The sequence below is a fragment of the Nerophis lumbriciformis genome, linkage group LG01 (genome assembly GCF_033978685.3).
Source record: "Nerophis lumbriciformis linkage group LG01, RoL_Nlum_v2.1, whole genome shotgun sequence".
Lineage (NCBI taxonomy): Eukaryota > Metazoa > Chordata > Actinopteri > Syngnathiformes > Syngnathidae > Nerophis > Nerophis lumbriciformis.
Genome location: NC_084548.2, coordinates 45,141,845 through 45,165,756, shown reverse-complemented (window position 1 = coordinate 45,165,756; position 23,912 = coordinate 45,141,845). Strand labels below are relative to the sequence as shown.

The window sequence follows — 23,912 nt, the reverse complement described above, 5'->3', positions numbered from 1 at the left end:
ATAAAACCAGGACACAAATGACTGTGCCTTCATTTATGTCACTTATTCAGTGTGCTGCAGGTACAATTTTATCAATGTACTGAAAATTGTTATTGTGACCACTTACTGTCAAATAATCGTAATATTATATAGTACAGCAAACAATATCCTACGATTTATAACATAGTGCAACGAAAACTTCATTTTTTAATTTTATTTTATAAACCTTTTTTTTATAATATGCAACTTTTACATACAATCAAGAAATAATAATAAACAAAACAAATGCAGAAACAGTACAAAACAGCGCCAGGAGGTTGTAAACTCAATAAAGTAACTAAAATAGAACGCAAAATATATATATGTAACAAAATGTAAAGCCATAGGCTCACACAAGTTCCGTAAATAATGCAAATTTGGCACACAGCATCATAGATTTCACAGTTTTTTGCTTGTTAGAGGGAGAGAGCGTTTTAAAGTAGAGTTCTAATTCTTTTTTAAGGCACAAAAAAACAGGTCGGTTATTGAGAAACTTACATTTATGAATATAAAACTACTTCATATGCATTTACTGGTTCTTTGTTTTCAGGATTGCGCCAATAACCATATAAGATATAACCAATCAACAACTACAATATAAAAAAGTAACCTGACACGTGTATTAGCCAATCAGCTACCGAGAATTATACGCCTAATTTGCATAGAATGTGAAGGACCAATCATGAGACGGAGGGGTGTGGTTATCTTGGTGGTACAGGTTCCCCCTCTCCTTTCCTTTCGTGCACACACACACAGACACATTTCAAAGTAGAATGGCGACAGCTTTATGCAGTCTTCAGTCCATTGGCAGCGGCAGTAAACCGACCAAAACACACCGAGAGCAGCGACGGAGGACCAAAGACTCTAAAAGGAGACAGGCGGCGTTGTTTTTTCTGAACAATATCTCACTCGACGGACGGCCTCAGTGTCGGTGTAACGATGAAAATACTGGCGGAAAAAGCACGGAGGAACCGCGACTCGGGGCCGCCGCCGCCGCTCTCACGTCGCCGCCGACAGATAGCCAAGGGCCGGTGTCGCAGGTGACAGAGGCCGCTGCGTCTGCCGAGAGCTCGTCCTCTAGTTTCCCAGGAGTTCTCAGCCCTTCGGTCAGGTCTGTCGGGTTAGGAGCCAACGATGTGTTCTTTGAGGCGGACGACACAGCTGAAAGCCCAGACGCCTTTCTGCCCCCTTACACCGGCGGTCAGCAGCAGACCTCCCGGGGCAGGTCAGCCCCCGCACTGAGCCCTCTGCCGGCCGTCCCTCCTCTGGATCAACGACCCAGGTAGCCTTTAACGACTTCATATTCACTGTGTTTGGTCATACGTGTGATGCAGCTACACTTCAGAATATTTTATTGTTGGTGGGTTGATGTTTGACCTATCTTAATGGTCTCATAGGTTGAGGAATGCCTCTGGTTCTCCTGGACCCAAGGTGCCAAAGAAAGTCCACTTCATCAAGAGTATGAGGCAGTATGACACCAGGGGATGCAGGTGAGGTGGACGTTGCATACAGCAGGAAGCTTTTCCAGGAACAACTTCATTCAACATCAGGAAGTCAGTGACGGGCCGTGCGTTTCCCACCTAGGCCTTCAGTGATGTCCGACTTCAATGATTACCTCTCAAAATATCATCATTGATGTCACCACATGACCATTTACTGGAGAAATACTATACAGAAACACATTTACGCACTACTGGGCATTGTACAAAACTGGTTCTTTTCTGGTGCATTTTAAAAATCAATAAACCCGCATCAGCAATTAAAACATATCTTATGCAGTACTGTCAAAATTAAAATAGCAAAAAAACATTTTAAACGTGAAAAAAGAAAGAAATAAAATATCTGAACTCACATTTCATCGCCGGGACAGCTGAGCTAGCTTCCGGGGTTGGCCGACATCGTCTCACAAGATGTAGTTTCACTTTAAATATCCTTCTTGAAAATGGCCTTGCAAATATATGTGTTGTCTTGTCTAATCATAAAAGATGCAGACGAGGCGTGTTGGCTGACTTCTTAAAGTTTACTCCACAGCGTGCTCGTAAAAAACATCACAGTCTACATTCAACAACCTAAACGGGGCTATTGCGCATGCTCTTCCCTACTGTGGCATGCTAGGTAATGGAGTTCTTATGTTACCTGGCTCATAACATCACTATATATCTGCCTTAGGCCACCTAGAAGGCCTTACTGACAACAACGCATGATCTGACTGGCTATTGCAATATATATCAACTGTATGTGCCCGTTTGCTTACAGTGCACAAACGCCCGCATTGCTGAATCTGAAGGCTTCTGGCAGATTTGGTACAGCATGGCAACATAAGATAGCTGAATTCTGATTAGACAAAAACTCTATAAACTAAAAACAACAGCGCTGGAAGGAGCATAATATGACATGAAGAGAATATGAATACTTTTAGATATTTAGGGAAAGTAAATAAAAATTACTTTTATCTTTAGTTATGATCATGATCTCTGGTTATGTTAGGCCAGCAGAGAAGGCCTTGCTGGCCCTGACGGCACACCACTGCAGGAAGTCAAACAAAAGAGCTGCTCTCTTTCGGCATCTCCTTGCAACTTATCTTCACCCGGAGGTGTTGTTCTAATAAGCTGCTTATCTGAGCGAAGCAACTCCATTCATCCTGGAGAGAAATATGATTACAGCTGCTGGATGTGGATCGCTCTAGTGTATTTAACCACCCTTGGGTGCCTTACAAGAGAGCCCACAGAGGTTCAGTGAGCACATGTTAGACGGTTCCAACAGTAACTTAAACCCCTGCAGCTATTAGACTTGCCTGAAATATCTCATGGTTTCATGTCACAAGGGTGTGTGATTAGTAGTCCGATCAGGGTTTTATGCTGCCGATTCTGATCATCCACGAATGAGATCGTCCGATGCCAATACCGATACCAATCGAATGTATTAACTGTACATTTTTCAATTAATTTATGGCGCCTGCTGTGCACAGTTTAACAATATAAACACAATATTTAAACCAGTTCTTTATTCTCTTTTATTACATACAATTGTTTGAGCTAAAGTAAATAGTACACAATAACTAAACAAATGCAATAACGACTGTCTATTACTCATTTAAATCATTTGGAAAGTTCTCCTCTGTCCAGAGAATGTAAACATTAATACAAATAACCACAAAAATATTTTGAAAGAGTACAAATATGGACCTTATTAGTATCAATCATATACTGATACTACCTTTGGTATTGACACCACCAATTTATGGATCAAGCCGCCCTCCTCTTACATGTCATGTACTGACTGTGGCAATGCTGACATACCAACAATTGTTTTATTATCATCTTCAGTCTTTATTACTCTACTCGTTAATTTCCTGTAAATAGCTGCTCACTTTCTGCTGTAACGCACTTCCATCTACACTTCTTCAACTTTACAAAGCACTTATTTATACTGTTGTTTCAAGATAGTCTAGCGATTAGCTTCTCTTTTAGCATGCCTTCTCCTGGCTTGCGCTCGCTCTTTAGCCTTCGGTGATAGTGATACTAAAGATACTATGAATGCACTCTATGTACCGTAATTAAGGGGATTATTATTACCGTAGCTTGGAGGAGCGTGTCCACACTGTGTATGGAGACACATAATTAGCTGCTAGCTGCCTGTCAGCTGGGGAACTAAAAACAAATAGTGTCAGCCAGAGGGGATTGGTGTTTGTAATTAAAAGTCATTTATCAGCTGTAGCAATCATTTACTTTTTCCACAAAAATGGTCTGAGACTGATCGCCGACATATTGATTGGCACAGTCCCAGGGATTAGTAAATGATTACTCTGTGGCCACTGACAAACATCTTATGTTGCTTTTTAGTCAAGCATCTACCTGTCAATCCATCTCCATTTGTCACCATTTCACCTCTTTGTGCTGTTTGCTAAAGAGGGTGTAGAAAGGCCATGTTGACCCTCAGGTCTCACTCGAGTGTTGCTCAGATGCCTGAGTTAAGGGAAGTCTGTCAAGGTTTCATAAGCCAAAATGTGGCTCTCTGTCTTTACCACGGTTGCTATGGGAACACTTGACTGTGTAGTAGTAAGAAAAAATGATATCTGACAATCAACCAAAAAAAACACGACAAAGTAGAACGGTGTATATTTTCACATTTAAACAAAATATATTGAGAAATATGAGCACGCCAACATGTGAAGGCAGTATATTGATATGGTGAGTCCAGCAGTAAACGTACCTTTACCAACAACACACATGTTCTATGTCTAAATGGTCACACATTAAAGTGAGCTCACCATTTTCATTCAGCATTTGCGACACATGTTGCTGTATATGCTACAGAACATGTTTTTAATTTAAACATGCTAGCTGAGCCTGACTTACTTGCTCTCTCTGCTGGTTGTGGGCCACCAATGAACTCAATTATGCCTCTGTTGCTTTAAGAAGTGATGATATTATGGATGAGGTAGTTGTATTCTCACACATGTTGGCTGTTCACTGCAGACCGTGTGGGCGACTTAGCTGTCTCTGTGACAAAGTGACAGTTCATGGACTGATGCGCCCATCTGTTGTGTGTGTGTGTGTGTGTGTGTGTGTGTGTGCCTGTACTCACTGTGTTCTGCAGGATCATGCTGATTTGTGCCAAGCGGTCACTTTACGCTGCTTTCTCAGTGCTGCCCTATGGAGAGATATCTCACCTCAGGTACACAGAAAGCCAACTCTGCTTGCTTCCCCTCACACTGTCCATCATTTTATTTGTTGCCTCTTTTCTGCTTCATCATCCAAGTGTGTTGACCCGCATGGAGTTTAGGGGGTGAATACTGTACACACTTATGTTTCTCTGTGAGCAGTGATACCAAACTGGAGGCGCAGCGAAGGCATTCCTCTGTGGTGGCAGCTGACCTGCTTCCCTCCCTGGAAGGCGTAGAGTTGGGCGCATGTGGCAAAGTATGCGTTTGAATATAATATAATGGTGGCAGAATCAAAGAGCGCTCCATTGATGTGCTGTTTCCTTCGCAGACTGTGTCGTACGCTCAGTTCCTTTATCCAACCAATGCCTTGATGAGACAGAAGGGCAGCAGCATTCCGGAAACCTGCACGGTTCAGACCCCTCCCGCACGGTTCTGTGGCAACGGGCCGAGGCACGTTACACCTGCACGCCTAAACAACCATGTGGCACAAGAATCATGTATGTATAACTTGAGCGGGTGGAATAATAGCTACTAGACTGACCTCACACATATCACATCTTCTCTTTCTGTATCTTTCTCAGGTGCTGAGGAGGTGGCAGATTATGACCCCAACCTGCTCAGTGACCCTCAGTGGCCCTGTGGGAGACACAAGAGGGTTCTGATATTTGCATCATATGTGGTGAGTGCACAAGATCTATTTTCTATGCTAGTGCTGTGTGATATGCCTAAATATATATATATATATATATATATATATATATACACATATATATATATATATATACACATATATATATATATATATATATATATATATATATATATATATATATATATATATATATATATACACACACACACTGTATATCAGTGATTTTCAACCTTTTTTGAGCCAAGGCACATTTTTTGCGTTGAAAAAATCCGGAGGCACACCACCAGCAGAAATCATTAAAAAACGAAACTCAGTTGACAGTAAAAAGTAGTTGTCGCAATTGTTGGATATGAATTCAAACCATAACCAAGCATGCATCACTATAGCTCTTGTCTCAAAGTAGGTGAACTGTCACCACCTGTCACATCACGCCCTGACCTATTTGGAGTTTATTGCTGTTTTCCTGTGTGTACTGTTTTAGTTCTTGTCTTGCGCTCCTATTTTGGTGGCTTTTTCTCTTTTTTTGGTATTTTCCAGTAGCAGTTTCATGTCTTCCTTTGAGCGATATTTCCCGCATCTACTTTGTTTTAGCAGTCAAGAATATTTCAGTTGTTTTTATCCTTCTTTGTGGGGACATTGTTGATTGTCATGCCATGTTCGGATGTAAATTGTGGACGCCGTCTTTGCTCCACAGTAAGTCTTTCCTGTCGTCCAGCATTCTGTTTTTGTTTACTTTGTAGCCAGTTTAGTTTTAGTTTCGTTCTGCATAGCCTTCTCTAAGCTTCGATGCCTTTTCTTAGGGGCACTCACCTTTTGTTTATTTCTGGTTTAAGCATTAGATACCTTTTTACCTTCACACTGCCTCCCGCTGTTTCCGACATCTACAAAGCAATTAGGTACTTGCTGCCACCTACTGATATGGAAGAGTATTACACGGTTACTCTGCCGAACTCTAGACAGCACCGACACTCAACAACAACACATAATTTGCAGACTATAATTACTGGTTTGCAAAAAAGATTTTTAACCCAAATAGGTGAAATTAGATAATCTCCCACGGCATACCAGACTGTATCTCACGGCACACTAGTGTGCCGCGGCACAGTGGTTGAAAAACACTGCTGTATATAATAGCATGGCAAAAAAATGTGCCCTTAGCCCAATTGTGACTCATTGTACGAACACAATTTTCTCCATATGTATGTATGGATGTTGTCATTCATCCAGGTCATTGGAATTTCTCCATATTTTTTTTTGTAGGCCTGGATTTGCTGTCTATTTACTCTCTTTATAGCTTGTAGCTTTGATGTAAGCAACCTCGCTACATGGGTCTAAAAGTAGCTGAGCTACAGGAAAAGCTACTCATTAAAAAAAGTAGCTAAGCTACCGCCAAGCTACTGGTAATTGTAGTTAAGCTACGTAGCACCAAGAAAAATTCCTACCGTAGTTTGTGAACCCGTTCTCAAACAATGGCAATAAAACGATTCTGATTCTGGTTCTGATTCTACATGTATGTCCATTGTATATATACTGTGAAACCTCGACTTACAAGTACTTCGGGTGTCTCGAGATAAAAGCGGTCTCTCTGCTAATTGTTTTGCTTGAAATTTTGGGCAAAGTTTGAGTTCCAAGCATCCTTGCCATTAGTTGGGGTAGCAAATGTCACAGTGGACAGAACAGACTTGTCCCTGACACCCACATTCACACTTATCTGGGCCCTCATTTGCTTTGTCTGTGCAGACGACTGTAATGGAGTATGTAAAACCGTCAGACCTGAAGAAGGACATGAACGAGACATTCAAGGAGAAGTTCCCTCACATCCTGCTGACACTCAGCAAAATAAGAAGGTTTACATCTTCCTCTCGGGGAAAAAAACAACTCTACCTTATTACATTGCGATCAAGTAAACGCAACCTTTTTTTCCTTCTGCGTCAGCCTGAAGAGGGAGATGAGGGCCGTGAGCGAAGAGTGCTCTCTCCAGCCGGTCACCATAGCGATGGCTTTTGTTTACTTTGAGAAACTGGTGCTGCAGGGTCGCCTCAACAAGCAGAACAGGAAGCTGGTTGCTGCAGCGTGCGTGCTGCTGGCCGCTAAGATCAGCAGCGATCTGAGGAAACCTGATGTCAAGCAGCTAATTGACGTGAGTAAGCTGACACAAAGCAGCACTCGCTCTCACCTTTGTCTCAACCTAATCAGCTAGAACACAGATGAAAAAAACATTTTCATCATTTTATTATCATACTACTCATTTTAAGACTTAGAGGAAGTTCCTAATGTTACTTTCCTCTTGTTGTCCACATTTTTTTTTTGTTTTTAGAACTATTTGCTCAAGTCTAAATTAACTCTTTCATTACCATATGACAATATTTCTTAATTAAACATTATTCATGTTGCACACATTGTCACATGACTTCCATCTCTAACCTTCCTCTCCTACGCAGAAGCTGGAGGAGCGTTTCCGTATAAACAGACGAGAGTTGGTTCCTTTGGAGTTCTCTGTGCTAGTTGCCATGGAGATGGGACTCTACCTGCCCGAGAGCAAGGTCATGCCACACTACCGCCGCCTAGTGCAGCAGGGCTAAATTGGAGTGTGCGGTAAATGCTAGGGTTGGATCTTATTTATTTTCTGTATTTCTCTGTTGTGTGGCGTTGACATTGTGTGTGTCGTCCACTGAAGAGTTTGTACGTGTGACCTTGTCGCTTCATTCCTGAGCTCTACATTAGAGACAACCAACGAGCACGTTTGTGCTTCAGTTTGCTTTTTGGTGTGTCGATTCTGAACTTTGATCTTTTTGGATTTTGCACCTTTTGCCATCTCGACAGAATAGTTTTATCAGATTCATACTGTTGATTTTTAAAATGCCTTTTAAACCCACTGTGACGTAGATGCAGTTTTATCTCTTTGAAGTACTGTAGTACGGTGTGTCACATTCTTACACCAACCTCATGGCAGCTCTGTGCTTACACTTAAGTGCAGGGGTGCCCACACCTTTGCCTCCAAAGGACAAAGTAAAAATATCCCAATGGGTCGTGGGCCAAACAGAAATTTTAAGCCTACAGCAGCACCATGAGTGAGGAGTTTAGCCTCATACCGCCTTATTTAAAAAAAATTAAAATAAAATTGGAGATCTATTACTGTAATTAGCCTTGCAGACATGCCATCAATGATCGCGAGCTTGAACGAGTTTAGTATGAATATCAGTGATGTGTAAATGGCGCCTTAGTGTATGGCACACTCACTAGCTGTATTGACACTGTGCTGTGTTGGTGTTTCATCATTGTCACTAACCCGAACCCTCATCCGTAGTACTAAAAAAAGTCACCAATTGACCTGCAAATGAAATATAATGTTCGCAAATGTCATTATTTTCAAATGAATAGTTGCACAGAAATGAATATGACAAGCACAAATCTGGTCAATAAGCCAAATAGTAAACAAGAAAATATTTACCTTATATGGCGTTAGAAGATCAAAATGATCCCACGCAGCGGAATTGTTCGTTTTTATGTCCATTTAGATTGATGGAGACAAAACAAACTGTCAAGCGCAGAACGCCACTCACCTGGCATTTAGTACCAGCTGTTACTCGTGACCAAAAAAGAAGCACTCCCTAACAGTTTGGGGATTCATTCAAATGTCACAGCAGTTGCATCGCTCACGTTTTTTTTCTTTTCTCAGTGACAAATCGAGGGGCACTGTATCACTTCTTGTATTTCTTGAGCCAGAGAGGATTCAGTATCGTTTGAATCATCAATAATGAATATGAATTACATTTGGGAAGCCGCCCTTAAGTGGGTCAAACGAAACTACTCAGTGAGTTGACTTTGGGCACCCCTGCCAAGAGAGTTCAATCTCCTGATGAGTTTACATGTAGGACTTGCTATGCAGCGTGTCTTACACGACGTACTGGGATTTAACACTCTGTGGCTCATTGACACATTCAGTATTTCATTTCTCAGGAATTTTGCTTTGTGACATCTTTAGCTGTCGTGTAAAAGCAAGCCCAAAGAAGCGTCATCCACACTCCATAGAGGTTAGAGGCAGGAAGTCATGGTTGGATGTGTTAAAGTGCCTACAACTCCAGTGGCAATGACTGACTGTTGTGTTTGTAATGTTTCAGTCGAGCAGATTGTGTGGCGACTAATGAAATACTGTTCTCTATTGTGTTTCTGTATCTAAATATGTAGAACTACTGAAAATGTTGGTGTAAAACAGGTTCAAGAAATCATTTTTTATTGTTGAGTGAATTATTAAATAAACTAAATGCAGATTGTTTTGTGTTATGACTTATTTTAAACCTCATGGTTACCTAAATGTTTTCTCAATTTACTGATCTTTGTTTTGGATAAGATGGCATACATGCAGCATTGTGTTCAATCAGTGTAATATATTTATTCTTCAAATGTGTTCCAGAAGCTGTGACGGCTAAATAAATAAATTTTTCCAAAAGGGTTATTAGTCTAAGCTCATGTCCTCATCATTGTCCTTTTTGTCTTTGGAATCTCCACCGTCTTCGGACTTTGTCTCGGTCTCCATTGCTTTGGCAAAAGCCTCCACATCTGCAAACAAGATGTGTAGAAATGTCAAATGTTGATGATTTAGTCTTTGAGGACAATGTATGTTTACACATTCAAACCATTTATTAAATGTGTTTTAGTTTGCATTGTGTTGCTTGTAATAAGTCACCAAACATTGCCCAGGTGTGGATTTTTTTAGTTCAAACACCTTCGGGACTATGCAACAAGGAGTGGTACTTTTGTGACTTTTGAGCTACTTTTACAATTTGCACTGCAACCACACAATTTCCCAATTGTGGTATATATAAAAGTCAATCCTATCCTATTTTACTCTATCACAGAAAACATTTTGAGTGTGTGCCATTCAGTAACATGACCACTGATTATGCCCGAGGCCGAGCCATTTACTATATTGGATTAACAAGTGTAAAGTTAGTGACTAAACTATGCATTTCATCTCTAGAAAGCTTTCATGATGTTAAAAACTAATTTAGAAGGTTGTAAACTTTATTTACATTCATTCACCATGGTCAGGCCAGTTAACAGCAATAAAGGAGGGTTTTACTGTACAAGCCTATTCTACTACTATTATACTACTAAATTCTACTATAACCACATTCTTGTGGTTGTTTACAGGCGTTATAGCCTCACATGTTTTTGTTTTCTAGCAACAAAACACTGACCTCCGTTGTTTGCGGCATCCACAGCCTCTGCCGGCAAACCAAACTGGTTCATTAGAGGACCCAACTGCCCTGAAGCCAGAGCGCTGCTGAACATGCTCATAGCCTGCACACAAACACAAACAACGAGAGTAAACACAACGCTAACAATAACCAATAAGCGCTGCACAGACTACAGCTTAAAAAAACATCATAATTGGAAGTAGAACACTTTGCCTGCTGAAATTGGGGTGAGCCGAGCGTGTTGTGGAGCTCATCTGTGCTCTGAAGCAGTGACTCCCCTGTGGGCAGGAAGGGCGTCAGCCTCTGCTGCACCTCAGGGTTGGCCAGGATAGGAGCCATCACCTCTGGGGTCAGAACACTGGCCAGGTCCACTGTGAGGTAACAACAGCACCACTTAGTGACTCATGATATTAACATATGAGACCCATGTTACTATTGAGGGTAGGAAAAATGGGTTTCACAAACATCAATTATATTTGTGGGTCTAAGTAGGGCCTCAGAAGACAAAGAAAAACCGATTTAATTTTCAAACCCACTTAGCTAAGGCCATGTCCACACGAACACAGATACTTAATAAACGCATACTGCGTTTAGGCCTCTTGTCCACACGCAGATGCATACTTTTGTCTTTAAAAAACGCAGACTTTTACCAACGCTGGCCAAAGTGTAGAGATCCAAAACTCTCCGCTTCGCGTATGCAAACAGAGACTTGTGATGACGTCACGGTTGTGCGCTGCCATTTCCAAGCTCAACACTGCCTTGCTGGCTTTAAACACATAATAAGAGGACTTAATGTATGTTTTAACATAAACATGCTGCCCTTTTCACTCAACATTAATCAAAAATGGGCTATGCGACACTCCCGCCGGCGCTAATGACAGTCAGCTGTTTTGGATATGATCGCTGATGGGACAACTTTGACAAGCAAGACTTTTTGCTGTGTGTCATAAGAAAGGTGCAACATTATCTTGTTTTTAGTCCTTGTTTGACGACAAATTATGAAGTTAACTAACGTGTCTTGCTTCCAATTTTGGGCGCGACTGTGCTCGCGTGTAAAAAGTGACCAAGCAACTAAAAAAAAAAAATACACACTCCTTGTAGTGTGTACTGATGTTAAAGACAATATACACGTCATTACACATGTACCATATCACTATATAGACGATTAAATGCTTTATAATTCCCTTAAACATGCAAAATGGTTTCCTTGGCTCGTTAGTGCGTGCTGATTTTCGAAATAATGTACACTGTATTACACTGCACATGTAATACATCACCATGTTGCTGAACATGTGTTAATTCTACGAGTGTTGGGTTTCAGCAGCACAGGCATGCATTCGCTCTTTAATAATGTTCCCAGGGCTCTGTGTACATGCGGGCTGGTTTTAAAGATAATGTACATGTCATTGTACATCAAAGTCGCTCAAAATAAACATAACAGAGGTGTAATGCCACCAAGTCAGCTATTGCTGCCTTTTTCAGGCTTCTGATTGGACAAAATGTGCATGACAGCAGGTGTATGCGTTTGTGTGTAGACATAGACAGTTTTGAAACTACACTTGTGTAGATGGAGATTGTTTTAACCCCCAAATATATGGTTTTATGTTCGTGTGGACATGGCCTAAGATTACATGACAGTGAGAGTAAACAATCTGTGGTGCACAGAAAACACCGCACAATTATCCAAGTAAGTAGTGATTAAAAGTATTAAGTGTGCCAATAAGACAACACCTAAGACAACACCTTAACTCATAACACAACCTATTGCAGAATTAGAGATGAGATAAAAATATTTTCTTTGATCCTAATCCTGAACTGCAACAGTTCTTCTTGACCATGTTGAAATAAATACTTGGCCTCATGAATGGCAGTTGACTTTTCCCACTTTTAGACCCAGCATTCTTATCCTCACCTCCTGAGCCGCTGGCAGGCACATTCATGGTTGCCAGGATGCTCTGCAGGTCTCTCAGCTGGATGGGCTGGGTAGGGTTTCCTGTCGCCGCCGCTGCCGTTTCTGCCGCACTCGCTGCTGCGGTCACAGCAGGGGTGGTCGGGGTGCTCGCTGGCGGAGAGGCTGCTGATGTTGCAGAGGCATTGACAGGTGTGGTGGGAGCCTGTGAGGAGCCAATTCGACTGGTAGCAGACGTAGAGGTGGGGGTGACCACTGTGGACGGGCTGAGAAAGAAAAGAAGAACAAACTGAAATATGTCAAATAATATGACATAAATACAACAAGTAAATCATGCTATGATACCTTGTGGAGGAGTTACTAGCAGAAGGAACACTGCTGCTGCTGCTGCTGCCGCCCAAAAGGTTGGCTAAACCTGGACCAGCGAGTGCACCAAGACCCCCTTGGCAAGTGAGGAACATTGAAATGAATCCTCTTAAAATCATCAACTAATTGATTCTCATTTATCAATAAAGATCATGCTTACCGATTCCACCGAGTCCAGTTGGTCCAATCAGCTGCATGAGCTGATTGTGGCTCATATTACCCAGAAGGCTCTGCAGACCACCCTCACCTTCACATGACAGCATAAGATAAAACATGTAGAAAGCATTTCACCACGTAGCTTAAAAGGTTAACTGCCCTGTTTTGGAAGTTTGTCTATCATTCAGAATTCCTATTTCAGACAAGAACACGTGTTTTCTTTTTTTAATGCATTCTAACTAGTAAATAAACGCCAGAAAAGTAAGCTAAATATGGAGGCAATGGGATTCATGATGTCATTGCATCTATTGCCCCCATAAAGCCCTCTAAAAACATCTGCTAAAAACAGCGGCTTGATCACAGAGAGGTAACAAGCTTGTGCAGCTATATTGACATACTGAGCTGCTGCATCTCCTGAGTTGGTGAAAGTTTGTGCTAAATAGTAAATTGTTGCCTCTTACTTGTATATTAGAAAGTTGCTGCCATAAACCAGTCTTTCTCAACAAGTAGGGCGTGCCCCCCTAGAGTGGCGCAGTGCGACCTCGGTGAACATGCTTTTTTTGCTGAACCAGAATATGACGAAGAGTATGTAGCACTTGGCTTCACTGTTACCACGGTGGCAGACAAGCAAAGGCCGGTGTGATGTTACAATATTATGCAAAGGTATAGATAGTTCTCACAATTTGACAGACAAATTATACTATTTATAGTCACGGTGGAGAGTGGCGGCGCAAAATATTTTCTTCTTCCTATGGGGGGGCGTAATGAAATACAATTGAGAAGCACTGCCATAAACCGTGAAGTTGGTCAACTTTGACATTCAACATACACCCGGAGATGGTGAGAAAGACACGAAAAGACGCTTGTTTGCGCCCACCGGTTTTCTTTTTTTTTTACCTTTGTGAGTATTATGCAGAGGTGGGTAGAGTAGCCAGAAATTGTACTCAAGTAAGAGTACTGTTACTTTAGAGATTTATTACTCAAGTAAAAGTAAGGAGTAGTCACCCAAATATTTACTTGAGTAAAAGTAAAAAGTATGTTGTAAAAAAACTACTCAAGTACTGAGTAACTGATGAGTAACATACACACACACATCATATATATATATATATATATATATATATCTATATATATATATATATATACACACATACATACACACACACACATATATACATATATATATATACACACACATATATATATATATATATATATATATATATACATACATACATTGATATATACAGTATATAATTTATATTTTTTTTTTTTGCCATTTTTGTTTACATGTTAATAGTGTTTTAATGAATATACATGCATGTTTAACACATATAGATTCCTTTCTTTCATGAAGACAAGAATATAAGTTGGTGTATTACCTGATTCTGATGAGTTGCATTGATTGGAATCAGACAGTAGTGATGACAAACGTCCACGTTTTCAAATGGAGGAGAAAAAAAGTTCCTCCTTTCTGTCTAATACCACATGAAAGTGGTTGGTTTTTGGCATCTTATATGTCCAGCTTCCATATTCGTTTTTATACACTTTACAAGAAATACATTGGCGGCAAACTCCGTAGCTTGCTAGCTTGTTTGCGCAGGCTTTCGGAGACTCTTATTTTGAAAGCGCAGGCGCGATGGAGCGGCACTTTTATTGTGAAGACAGGAACTGTGCAGTCAGTCTTTAGGCTTTTGACGGGGTGTACGTTGAAATAAAAAATGGTCTTTTTTCCTTCACACTTTTGATTGATTGATTGGAACTTGTATTAGTAGATTGCACAGTACAGTACATATTCCGTACAATTGACCACTAAATGGTAACACCCCAATAAGTTTTTCAACTTGTTTAAGTCAGGTCATGTGACCCCTGGCTCTGTTTGATTGGTCCAACGTCACCAGTGACTGCATCTGATTGGTGGAACGGAGTGAACGTCACCAGTGACTGCATCTGATTGGTGGAACGGAGTGAACGTCACCAGTGACTGTATTTGTTGAAACGCAGGCATTATGAAGGTCAGTCTGACAGACCAAAACAAACAAAGCGTGCATTAACAGATCGATAAAAATTAGTAGCGAGTAGCGAGCTGAATGTAGATAAAAGTAGCGGAGTAAAAGTAGCGTTTCTTCTCTATAAATATACTCAAGTAAAAGTAAAAGTATGTTGCATTAAAACTACTCTTAGAAGTACAATTTATCACAAAAGTTACTCAAGTAGATGTAACGGAGTAAATGTAGCGCGTTACTACCCACCTCTGGTATTATGATAATTTTTTTTATCTAAACAGGAAGATATGAACATCCCAACAGTCGGCATCATAGTGAGAGCAGACATTGTACAGCAAGTGATTGTTTTAATTTGTTCGTAGTTTGTATTTCTTGTTTAGCACTTGGCAACACTGCTACTTGATGTATCTGCTTATCATTCAGCTTCTAAAACTTGTAGCTCAGCCTCTTTATATTTAGGCTCTAAATTCTATGTTTCTGAAACATCATTTGTTTCAAAGTACTCGTTGTTGGCTCTCATGATGTCTGCCATGATTAGTAGTACAGCTGCACAATATTAGGAAAAATTGCAATTTTTCTCTCCACAATTGCGGTTTGATTTGCGATTTTTATATTGTATACATAAAAAAGCATAAAACTGAGAACAACAAGTGAATGAAGAAATGTTACTTTTAGACTGCCAATCAACATATTCTTGTCTCTAGGTGCCACACATCACAACAATATGCAATCATTTACTTTAACATAGTTGGCTTTATGCAGACAGACTCAGAGCTATTGTCTACATCATGCTATTAAACAGAAGAAATAACTGATAAAATCTATAAAGTGATTAGAGGTGGGGGAATTCATCGGTTTTTAGATGCATCACAATTAGGACATGGACGATTATAAAATCGATTCGTAAACGTCAATAATTGATCATTTAATTATTGTAAATAAAGTAATGCAGACAGTTCTAAAATTTGGCTGACGGCAGGGAGCCACCTCACCGAGAGATCCAACCAGCTCTTTTATTATAGGACATTTATGATCTAGTTTTGTATCAATAATCGATTTTTAATCGAATTGTAGCTCTTTAATCGTAATCAAATTGTGAGGTGGCCAAAGATTCCCACCTCTAACAGTGATCATAAAGTAATGTGTTTATAATCTAATAATAACGCAAGTAACCATTTAAAAGGATATAAACTTTTATTTCTCATTACTGTAGAATTGTTTACCATTGTACTATAATTGGAAGTTAAATAACTTGGTCACCCTAAATAAACAAAAAAACAAAATGGGCTCTCATTTCTGTAAGTAAAAATGCTATTTAAATAAATATTGAAGATCTTAAAATGCATTTTTTCCCCAGTTGAAATAACTAAGTCGCTCATCGTCTTTTTTGTGTTGCCATCATCACGTGTTCACGGCATTCTCGCTCATTTGTCTGTGTTGATTGGCTCAAATTGCCCATCCAATTTGAAGTTTAAATAATCCCACAATGGGACATTTGGCTTTGTAATCATGTTTTTTTCCTAACAAAAATGACAATATTTTTTTTACTGTGAAAAAAGTCTTGTCATTTTTGTTAGGAAGTTTCTTCACGACATCAACAGACAAGCAGTTTAAAAATTGATGGATGGATTGAGTATGTAGCAAGTACCTTTTTGGATTACTCATATTTCCTGCGTGGAATTTTTTTTTTGTGGTTTCAGGTTGTGCATGTCATGCGGTGTGCCGCGACCGGCTGGCTTTTGTTGCCTTGGAAACGCTCCAAACGAAAGTGGCGTGCTTCGCTTAGCAGAACACAGACTTTCTTACCTCCGCCAAAAAGGTTATGTTTTGGCTTTGACTTGTTTGTCTGTCTGTTAGCTAAATAACTCCACCAGTTATGGACAGTTTAAAAAAACAACTCATGTTATCTACGATGAGTATGAACACACTTCACTTCCTGCTTACAGCGTTCAACGCCCCCACGCTGAGCAGAGGATTCTGGGATATGTAGTTTTTTTACAGACTCGGCCAATACTAAAACGGCAAAAGAAAACTGCATTCACCAAGTTTTCATTTAAAGCCGTCACACATCACGGTATTTAAACAGAAATACCTGGGTTTTTATAATACCGTTACATCCCTAATCGCTACTGTCAATGTGTGTATCACTCCACTAACCTGTGGTTAGAGCAGTGGTTCTCAAACTTTTTTTGTCATCCCCCACTTTGGACAAGGGGGAGTTTTCAAGCCCCACCTGCCCCCATCGCCCCAACAGAACGCTAATGCCAAGCTTAACATTTTCAAATTTATTGAACATCAAGTAACATCAAGTTGTATACATCCATCCATCCATCCATTTTCTACCGCTTATTCCCTTTGGGGTCGCGGGGGGGCGCTGGAGCCGATCTCAGCTACAATCGGGCGGAAGGCGGGATACACCCTGGACAAGTCGCCACCTCATCGCAGGGCCAACACAGATAGACAGACAACATTCACACTCACATTCACACACTAGGGCCAATTTAGTGTTGCCAATCAACCTATCCCCAGGTGCATGTCTTTGGAGATGGGAGGAAGCCGGAGTACCCGGAGGGAACCCACGAAGTCACGGGGAGAACATGCAAACTCCACACAGAAAGATCCCGAGCCCGGGATTGAACCCAAGACTACTCAGGACCTTCGTATTGTGAGGCAGATGCACTAACCCCTCTTCCACCGTGCTGCCTGGTATAACTTGCATCAAGTTCAATAATAAATAAAACAAAAGTGTTATAACTTGCATCAAGTTCAATAATAAAAAAAAAAAAAAGTGTTATAACTTGCATCAAGTTCAATAATAAATCAAATAAAAGTGTTATAACTTGCATCAAGTTCAATAATAAATCATATAAAAGTGTTATAACTTGCATCAAGTTCAATAATAAATCAAATAACTTGCATCAAGTTCAAAATAAATAAAATAAAAGTGCCAATCTTTGCAAAAAAAAAGGAGGAGCTATGCATTTGGCAAGACAGGGCAAGTGACAGCACTTTGCCCCGGGAGAGCCACCTTGCTTAACTGTGGAACACATAGTTGCCAACCCTCCCGGATTTTCAAATAAATGAGTTGTACTTGTATAGCGCTTTTTCTACCTTCAAGGTACTCAAAGCGCTTTGACACTACTTCCACATTTACCCATTCACACACACATTCACACACTGATGGAGGGAGCTGCCATGCAAGGCGCTAACCAGCACCCATCAAGAGCAAGGGTGAAGTGTCTTGCTCAGGACACAACGGACATGACGAGGTTGGTACTAGGTGGGGATTGAACCAGGGAATTCACTGAAAGTCAAGTATTTCTTATATATTTATATATGTGTATATATATATACATATATATATATATATATTAAGGCTGCAGCTAGCGATTATTTTTCTATCGATTAATCTATAGATTATTTTTTCGATTAATCGGTTAATCTATAGATTATTTTTTCGATTAATCTATAGATTATTTTTCCTTTTACCGATTATTTTTTTTATTTAAAATGAAGATGAAAAAATAAATGTTGGCCAGTTTTTTCAAAAGGCATGACTTTTATATACAAAAAAAAAAGTATGGCCACTCAGTCAACATTAACAACATGACAACATATTCTGTAACAATGTAAACATTTAAAACTTTTAACATTTAACAAAATTAAAAGTAGCTTATTTGCTTTTTAATGTGCAAATATAAAAGTAAACATCCAGTGCAAATCTTAATATTCTGCAATATTATAAGCATTTCTAAAGTAAAAGTATTGCTTATTTTGCTTTAAAATGTGCAAAAATAAAGATAAACATCCAATACAAAAAAGTGCAAAACGAAATATTCTGTAACAGTGTAAACATTTCAACAAAAGTAAAAGTATTGCTTATTTTGCTTAATAACACAACAATGATAGTATGATTAAAGTGAAAGTTAATTGTTGGTTTGTACATAGTATATGTAACTGTTAATGTTGTAAAAGGTATTTGCACAACTAATTAACGTTAACGCGCCTCTCAGAGCGAAACAGTGTTTTGGTTTATGAATTTACAACGCAGATACAAATGACACATTCATGATTTTGTGTAATGATGACAACGTATACTCACGCGGACGATTGACTAGTTGATGGTGATGGCAAGAACGCTGTCGGGTGTTTTCTTTTCAAATGTTCCTTCATAGCCGTTGTGCTGCTATGATAGGCCATTTCCGCTCGACACAGTGTGCATACAACAACTGTCAAGTGTTTTGCTTTTTTCGCTGTGCTTATCCCACACTTGAAGGGATGTACCAATGCTGAATGTGGCTTCTGGATTTCACTCAAAAGACCAGACCGTAGTTACTTTTTCCTTTTATTTTCCTTTAGTTTGCAACAGTTTTTCCAACCAAGAAACAGCTTCTTTTTTCTTCTTTAGTCTTTTTAGCAGTCTTTAGCAGTGTTAATAGACTTTAGTTTCTTTAGCTGTCATTAACTGTCTTTAGTAGCCTTTAGTAGCCTTTAGCTTCTTTAGTAGGTGAAAAACCTTTAAGGACAAAACACCACAAGATTAACATGCTGTAAAAAATCAATCAATTATCAATCCCATAATTTACAACTATTAATTAGGCTATCAAACTCTTAACCATTAAACAAGTGCAAGAAAATGGACACATCTTTTCCCTTTAAGTTAAAACAGATTTTAAATAAATTGTCTCAACATAAATGCACCAAGATACATATAAAATACATTTAACACCAGAAACACAATAGATAAATGCAACAGAAAACCCAATATGCAAATACATAAATACCTAACCAATTAACCACCTATTTAGATACATATTTAAAATCCATATTCAATATAAATATATTATTAATTTAGCAGTGAAACACTCAATCTTAAACGCTGTCTACTGGTAGAAAAATGCCCCTTTTTCTACGCCCTCACCAACACAGTTAAATCCAACACTTTAAATTGAGCGACTTCACCCTCCTGATGAAGCAAACTGCTCCAACATTTATCAAACTAAGCAAAGAATATCAACACTAAACAACAGTTACATAACACACTGTGTGTATTTAGCCTCCAGACTAAGCACGCTACATGCACACAACCCCCCCCCCCCATCTCACCAGCGCAACAGGTGCGCCACACCCACGAAGAGAAATATTAAATCTTACATACTTTTGGCACAACTCTGGGTTATCTGTAATGAACTAAACCTTTTTCCACTCTGCGCTGGCGTCTTTTGTACTCCTTGATTTGACACAGCGGTCTAATTACCGGGCTCGCGCACCAGCAGATGAGACAGGAGCGCGCCGCGTTATACCTGCGCGCGAACGTAAACTGATCGGCTCTGATTTTATAAGCCGACTGGCCGAAATAATGCCGAATTATATACATTTCCCGGGGTTGCCTAGGTGAATAGGGATGCGGATGTGCTCTAAGATAAAATATAATTTTATTAAGTGGGGTTTGGCTGGTTGCTAAACAGCCACAGTTGCGAGCTCGCGCTTCAGCTGACGAGACAGCTGTTCACCGCTACAACATTGTTAGGCAGTTTATTGAAATACTCCTACACTTTTGACGACTTTTGGCGTGCTTTTTTTCCCTCGCTCGCATCATCTGCTTTGCGCTCCGCCATGACGGCAGTGTGACGTAAACATGCGACGCGTCGAAGCATAAAAACGACGTCGACGTATTTACGTAACCGATGACGTCGACTACGTCGACGCGTCGTTTCAGCCTTAATATATATATATACGGTATGTGAAATACTTGACTTGGTGAATTCTAGCTGTAAATATACTCCTCCCCTCTCTGAATTTACATTTATTTATATAGCGGATTTCAGACAGAATCACAAAGTGATTTACAGTGTGTATAGAAAATGAAAACATAGTAAAAAAAAAAAAAATCTAAAAAAAAAATTATAAAAAAAAAAAAAAATTTTTAAGTGAAATTCCCTCCCGTTCCTCGCGCCCCACCTGTCATGTCTCTATTCCCCACCAGTGGGGCGCGCCCCACACTTTGAGAAACGCTGGGTTAGAGTATCCTCTTACAGTGCCTAGTGTAGCATGTTTAGCTATTTCTCGTCCTTCAGGTATTACACTATGTTTATACTGCAGGCCAAAGTGGCCAAATCCGATTTTTTTTGTTGTCGTTGATTTTTTTCAACTGAATATTTACACTGCAAATAAAATGTGATTTTATCAGACTCCAGTGTAAACGTGCACAGGCCCCAATGTGGCCTCGACCGCATACATGCGCACTTCGATAAAGTGAAAACAAAGGAAGGTGACCAGGAGGAAGTCGCTACTACTACAAAATAAAATAAAAATCGCAAGCCTTAAAAATGTGTTTTTCACGTGAAAGTAAATTCAAGTAATATAATGTATGAATAGATGTGTATAGTGTAATATATTTGGGAGGGTTCTAATCTTTTAATGGCCTTTAAGTAGTGGAGACGAAATTAAGTGAAGTGAATTATATTTATATAGCGCTTTTCTTTAGTGACTCAAAGCGCTTTACATAGTGAAACCCAATATCTAAGTTACATTTAAACCAGTGTGGGTGACACTGGGAGTAGGTGGGTAAAGTGTCTTGCCCAAGGATACAACGGCAGTGACTAGGATGGCAGAAGCTGGGATTGAACCTGGAACCCTCAAGTTGCTGGCACGGCCACTCTAACCGAGCTATACCGCCGAAAATATATCTTCATATGTTCCATATAGCCTATTATTTGTGCACTATTTACAAGTGATGCACCGAAAATGTGGTCGTCTTAAATAGACTTTGCACACCAAAACCAGATGTTGTGATGAAATATTCACTTCCACTGGCGACTGTGTCTATCCCCACGCACACGAGTGACGTAGCTCGCCCAAAGCTGACAAAAAAGTCAAATATAGGTCGCATTCAAGTTGCTTTGCGTTTAGACTGAAGTCACATTTGAAAAGATCAGATTCCAATCATATTGAGGACTACCTCCAGATGTGGCCTGAATCTGATGCCAAAAGATCATATTTGAAGCACTTTGGAGTGTTTAGACAGGGCAAAAAAAACCCTGATCTGGGTCACTTTAGGGCAAACAAATCAGATTTGGTGTGCAGTGTAAACGGGGCCTTTGCCGCCATGGAGGCAAGGATTACTGACTTAGAAGTGGCTTTGCCCTGTGGAGACATTCGCCACTAGCAAGAATGCTACAATGTGTTAAGGACGCCTTTGTTCGCTTGTTGCTATCAAATTTGCGTAACACACCTAGAATGTGTCATCAACTTATATTATCATGATATAACATTAGTATTAAAAGCTCTATTGTTGATCATTTGTATGGTGAATAGTCTATGTCGCACAACCCTACGTCACTCATTTCATTTAACTCTATTGAATAACCGCCCTTAGGTGCTTAGAGTCATGCACAGCTTTAGAGAAAGATGAAAAAAATAAAAATGATCGATGACGGTATAGTTTCCGGGTTAATTTTCATTTATTGTTCAATTAATTGAGGTAGGCCTATGTTTGGCTATTTTTGAAAAGGCTGCAAAGATAAGGAATGAATAGCATTCATTGCATCTAGCAGTTTCTATCTTGCTGCAAATGTTTATAGAGTGAAAGTGTGCCGGGTTATGAAGCAAATGAAAAAGTATGGTACCTCCCAGAGCAGACAGATCGTGCCCTCCACTGCTGCCACTGCCAAGAGCACCAGGAATGGGCGGGTTATTGAGATACTCGTTCACTTTACGACAGTGCTCCTCATCCTTGTCGGTCTTGGGCTCCTGAAATCAAAGAACATTTCCTGGCAAAATTACACAAGCATTTCTTGACTGTTGGTTTGTCTTTAACCAATCATCTTGTGCGTTTGTGTGTCTGACGCGCAGACTGATCAGCATACCTGCATCCAGAAGAAAAGTCTTTTAGATCCAGCTTTGAATTTCAGAACGTAGACACGTCCAGTGGTGCACTGGTTGACCCGTTTAAACTCACAGTCATCAGGGAAGATGATCAGATCCTACATGAAGACATGTTGACAAATATAAACACTATGGTATAAACTCAGACCATATTGTACACGTACATCATCCACATTTCCAGTGGTGCGATCCTTCCAGCAGAAGTGGATGAGGGAGTCGTCGGTCTGCTGAACGTACACTTGACCCTTGCGCTTGTCAGGGGTCACAGTGCTGCCCTTCATGGTCATCTTACCAGCTCGGAACTCCACCAGGTACTTGCTGGAGGAACCACGTGACCCAGACACCATGCTGGGGAACAAAGCTCCAGAGGCCATGATGAAGATAACTACTGTAGGAAATACAAGACCAAATAGCAGGCTTTTCAATGTCTGGCCAAACCACACTTTGTTAAGATTACTGTAGGTCCTAAACTACTTCAATACAATTTCTGTACAAAAACGTTTTCATTTAATTAGATTATCTTGCATTGTATAGACAGTCTTGCTTATTTTCTCATATTATCCGGGCAGTTTTCCTGCTCCTCAAACGGGAAAGTAGCTAGCTACGAGATGACTCTGCATCTTGTAACCAAACGCCTGTTCCATCATTTGACAGCATTTATAAGATATGTGTATGTAAAATATATTTTAGACACGCACAAACACTACATTACTTCACTGAAAACCTCAAAAATAGTTAAATACTACGATTTTTACTTACGGTTCTCTTTAACTACTGTGTTATCAGGCGCTAGATGATCGGTCTAAAGAATGACGCTGATTGGCTTATACAATCACGTTGTTGATTGTGATTGGTCTAAACGTGTGTCATTTGTATTAAGTTTTAAAACGGACATCAAGTTAGGTAGAGATCGCACTTCAACCGACTACTGTTTATTTCGTTCACGTGACGTTACCGATAAGCATCTTTTAAAATATTTGATTAAAACAATTTATAATTAGAGGAATTTGATAAATCAATCAATCTTAAATTTGGGCTAAAACATTTCCCC

At 39.9% G+C, this 23,912-nt stretch overlaps 2 protein-coding genes across 2 annotated transcripts; one reads left to right on the top strand and one right to left on the bottom strand.

The window, feature by feature from the left end:
- Window positions 1-754: 754 nt before the first annotated feature.
- On the top strand, window positions 755-9,610 carry cables2a (Cdk5 and Abl enzyme substrate 2a). Its single transcript, XM_061983797.1, has 9 exons — window positions 755-1,300; window positions 1,416-1,508; window positions 4,618-4,695; window positions 4,844-4,940; window positions 5,013-5,181; window positions 5,266-5,363; window positions 7,077-7,183; window positions 7,272-7,476; window positions 7,778-9,610. Exons 1-9 carry the CDS (start codon window positions 792-794, stop codon window positions 7,916-7,918), a joined length of 1,497 nt encoding a protein of 498 aa, XP_061839781.1. The 5' UTR covers window positions 755-791; the 3' UTR covers window positions 7,919-9,610.
- Window positions 9,611-9,704: 94 nt separating this feature from the next.
- On the bottom strand, window positions 9,705-23,756 carry LOC133621617 (proteasomal ubiquitin receptor ADRM1-like). Its single transcript, XM_061983812.1, has 10 exons — window positions 23,621-23,756; window positions 23,026-23,249; window positions 22,843-22,959; window positions 22,603-22,726; window positions 12,973-13,059; window positions 12,792-12,888; window positions 12,450-12,712; window positions 10,751-10,908; window positions 10,538-10,640; window positions 9,705-9,896 (listed from the first exon to the last, which is right to left on the bottom strand). Exons 2-10 carry the CDS (start codon window positions 23,233-23,235, stop codon window positions 9,793-9,795), a joined length of 1,263 nt encoding a protein of 420 aa, XP_061839796.1. The 5' UTR covers window positions 23,236-23,249; window positions 23,621-23,756; the 3' UTR covers window positions 9,705-9,792.
- Between the last annotated feature and the right edge of the window lie 156 nt (window positions 23,757-23,912).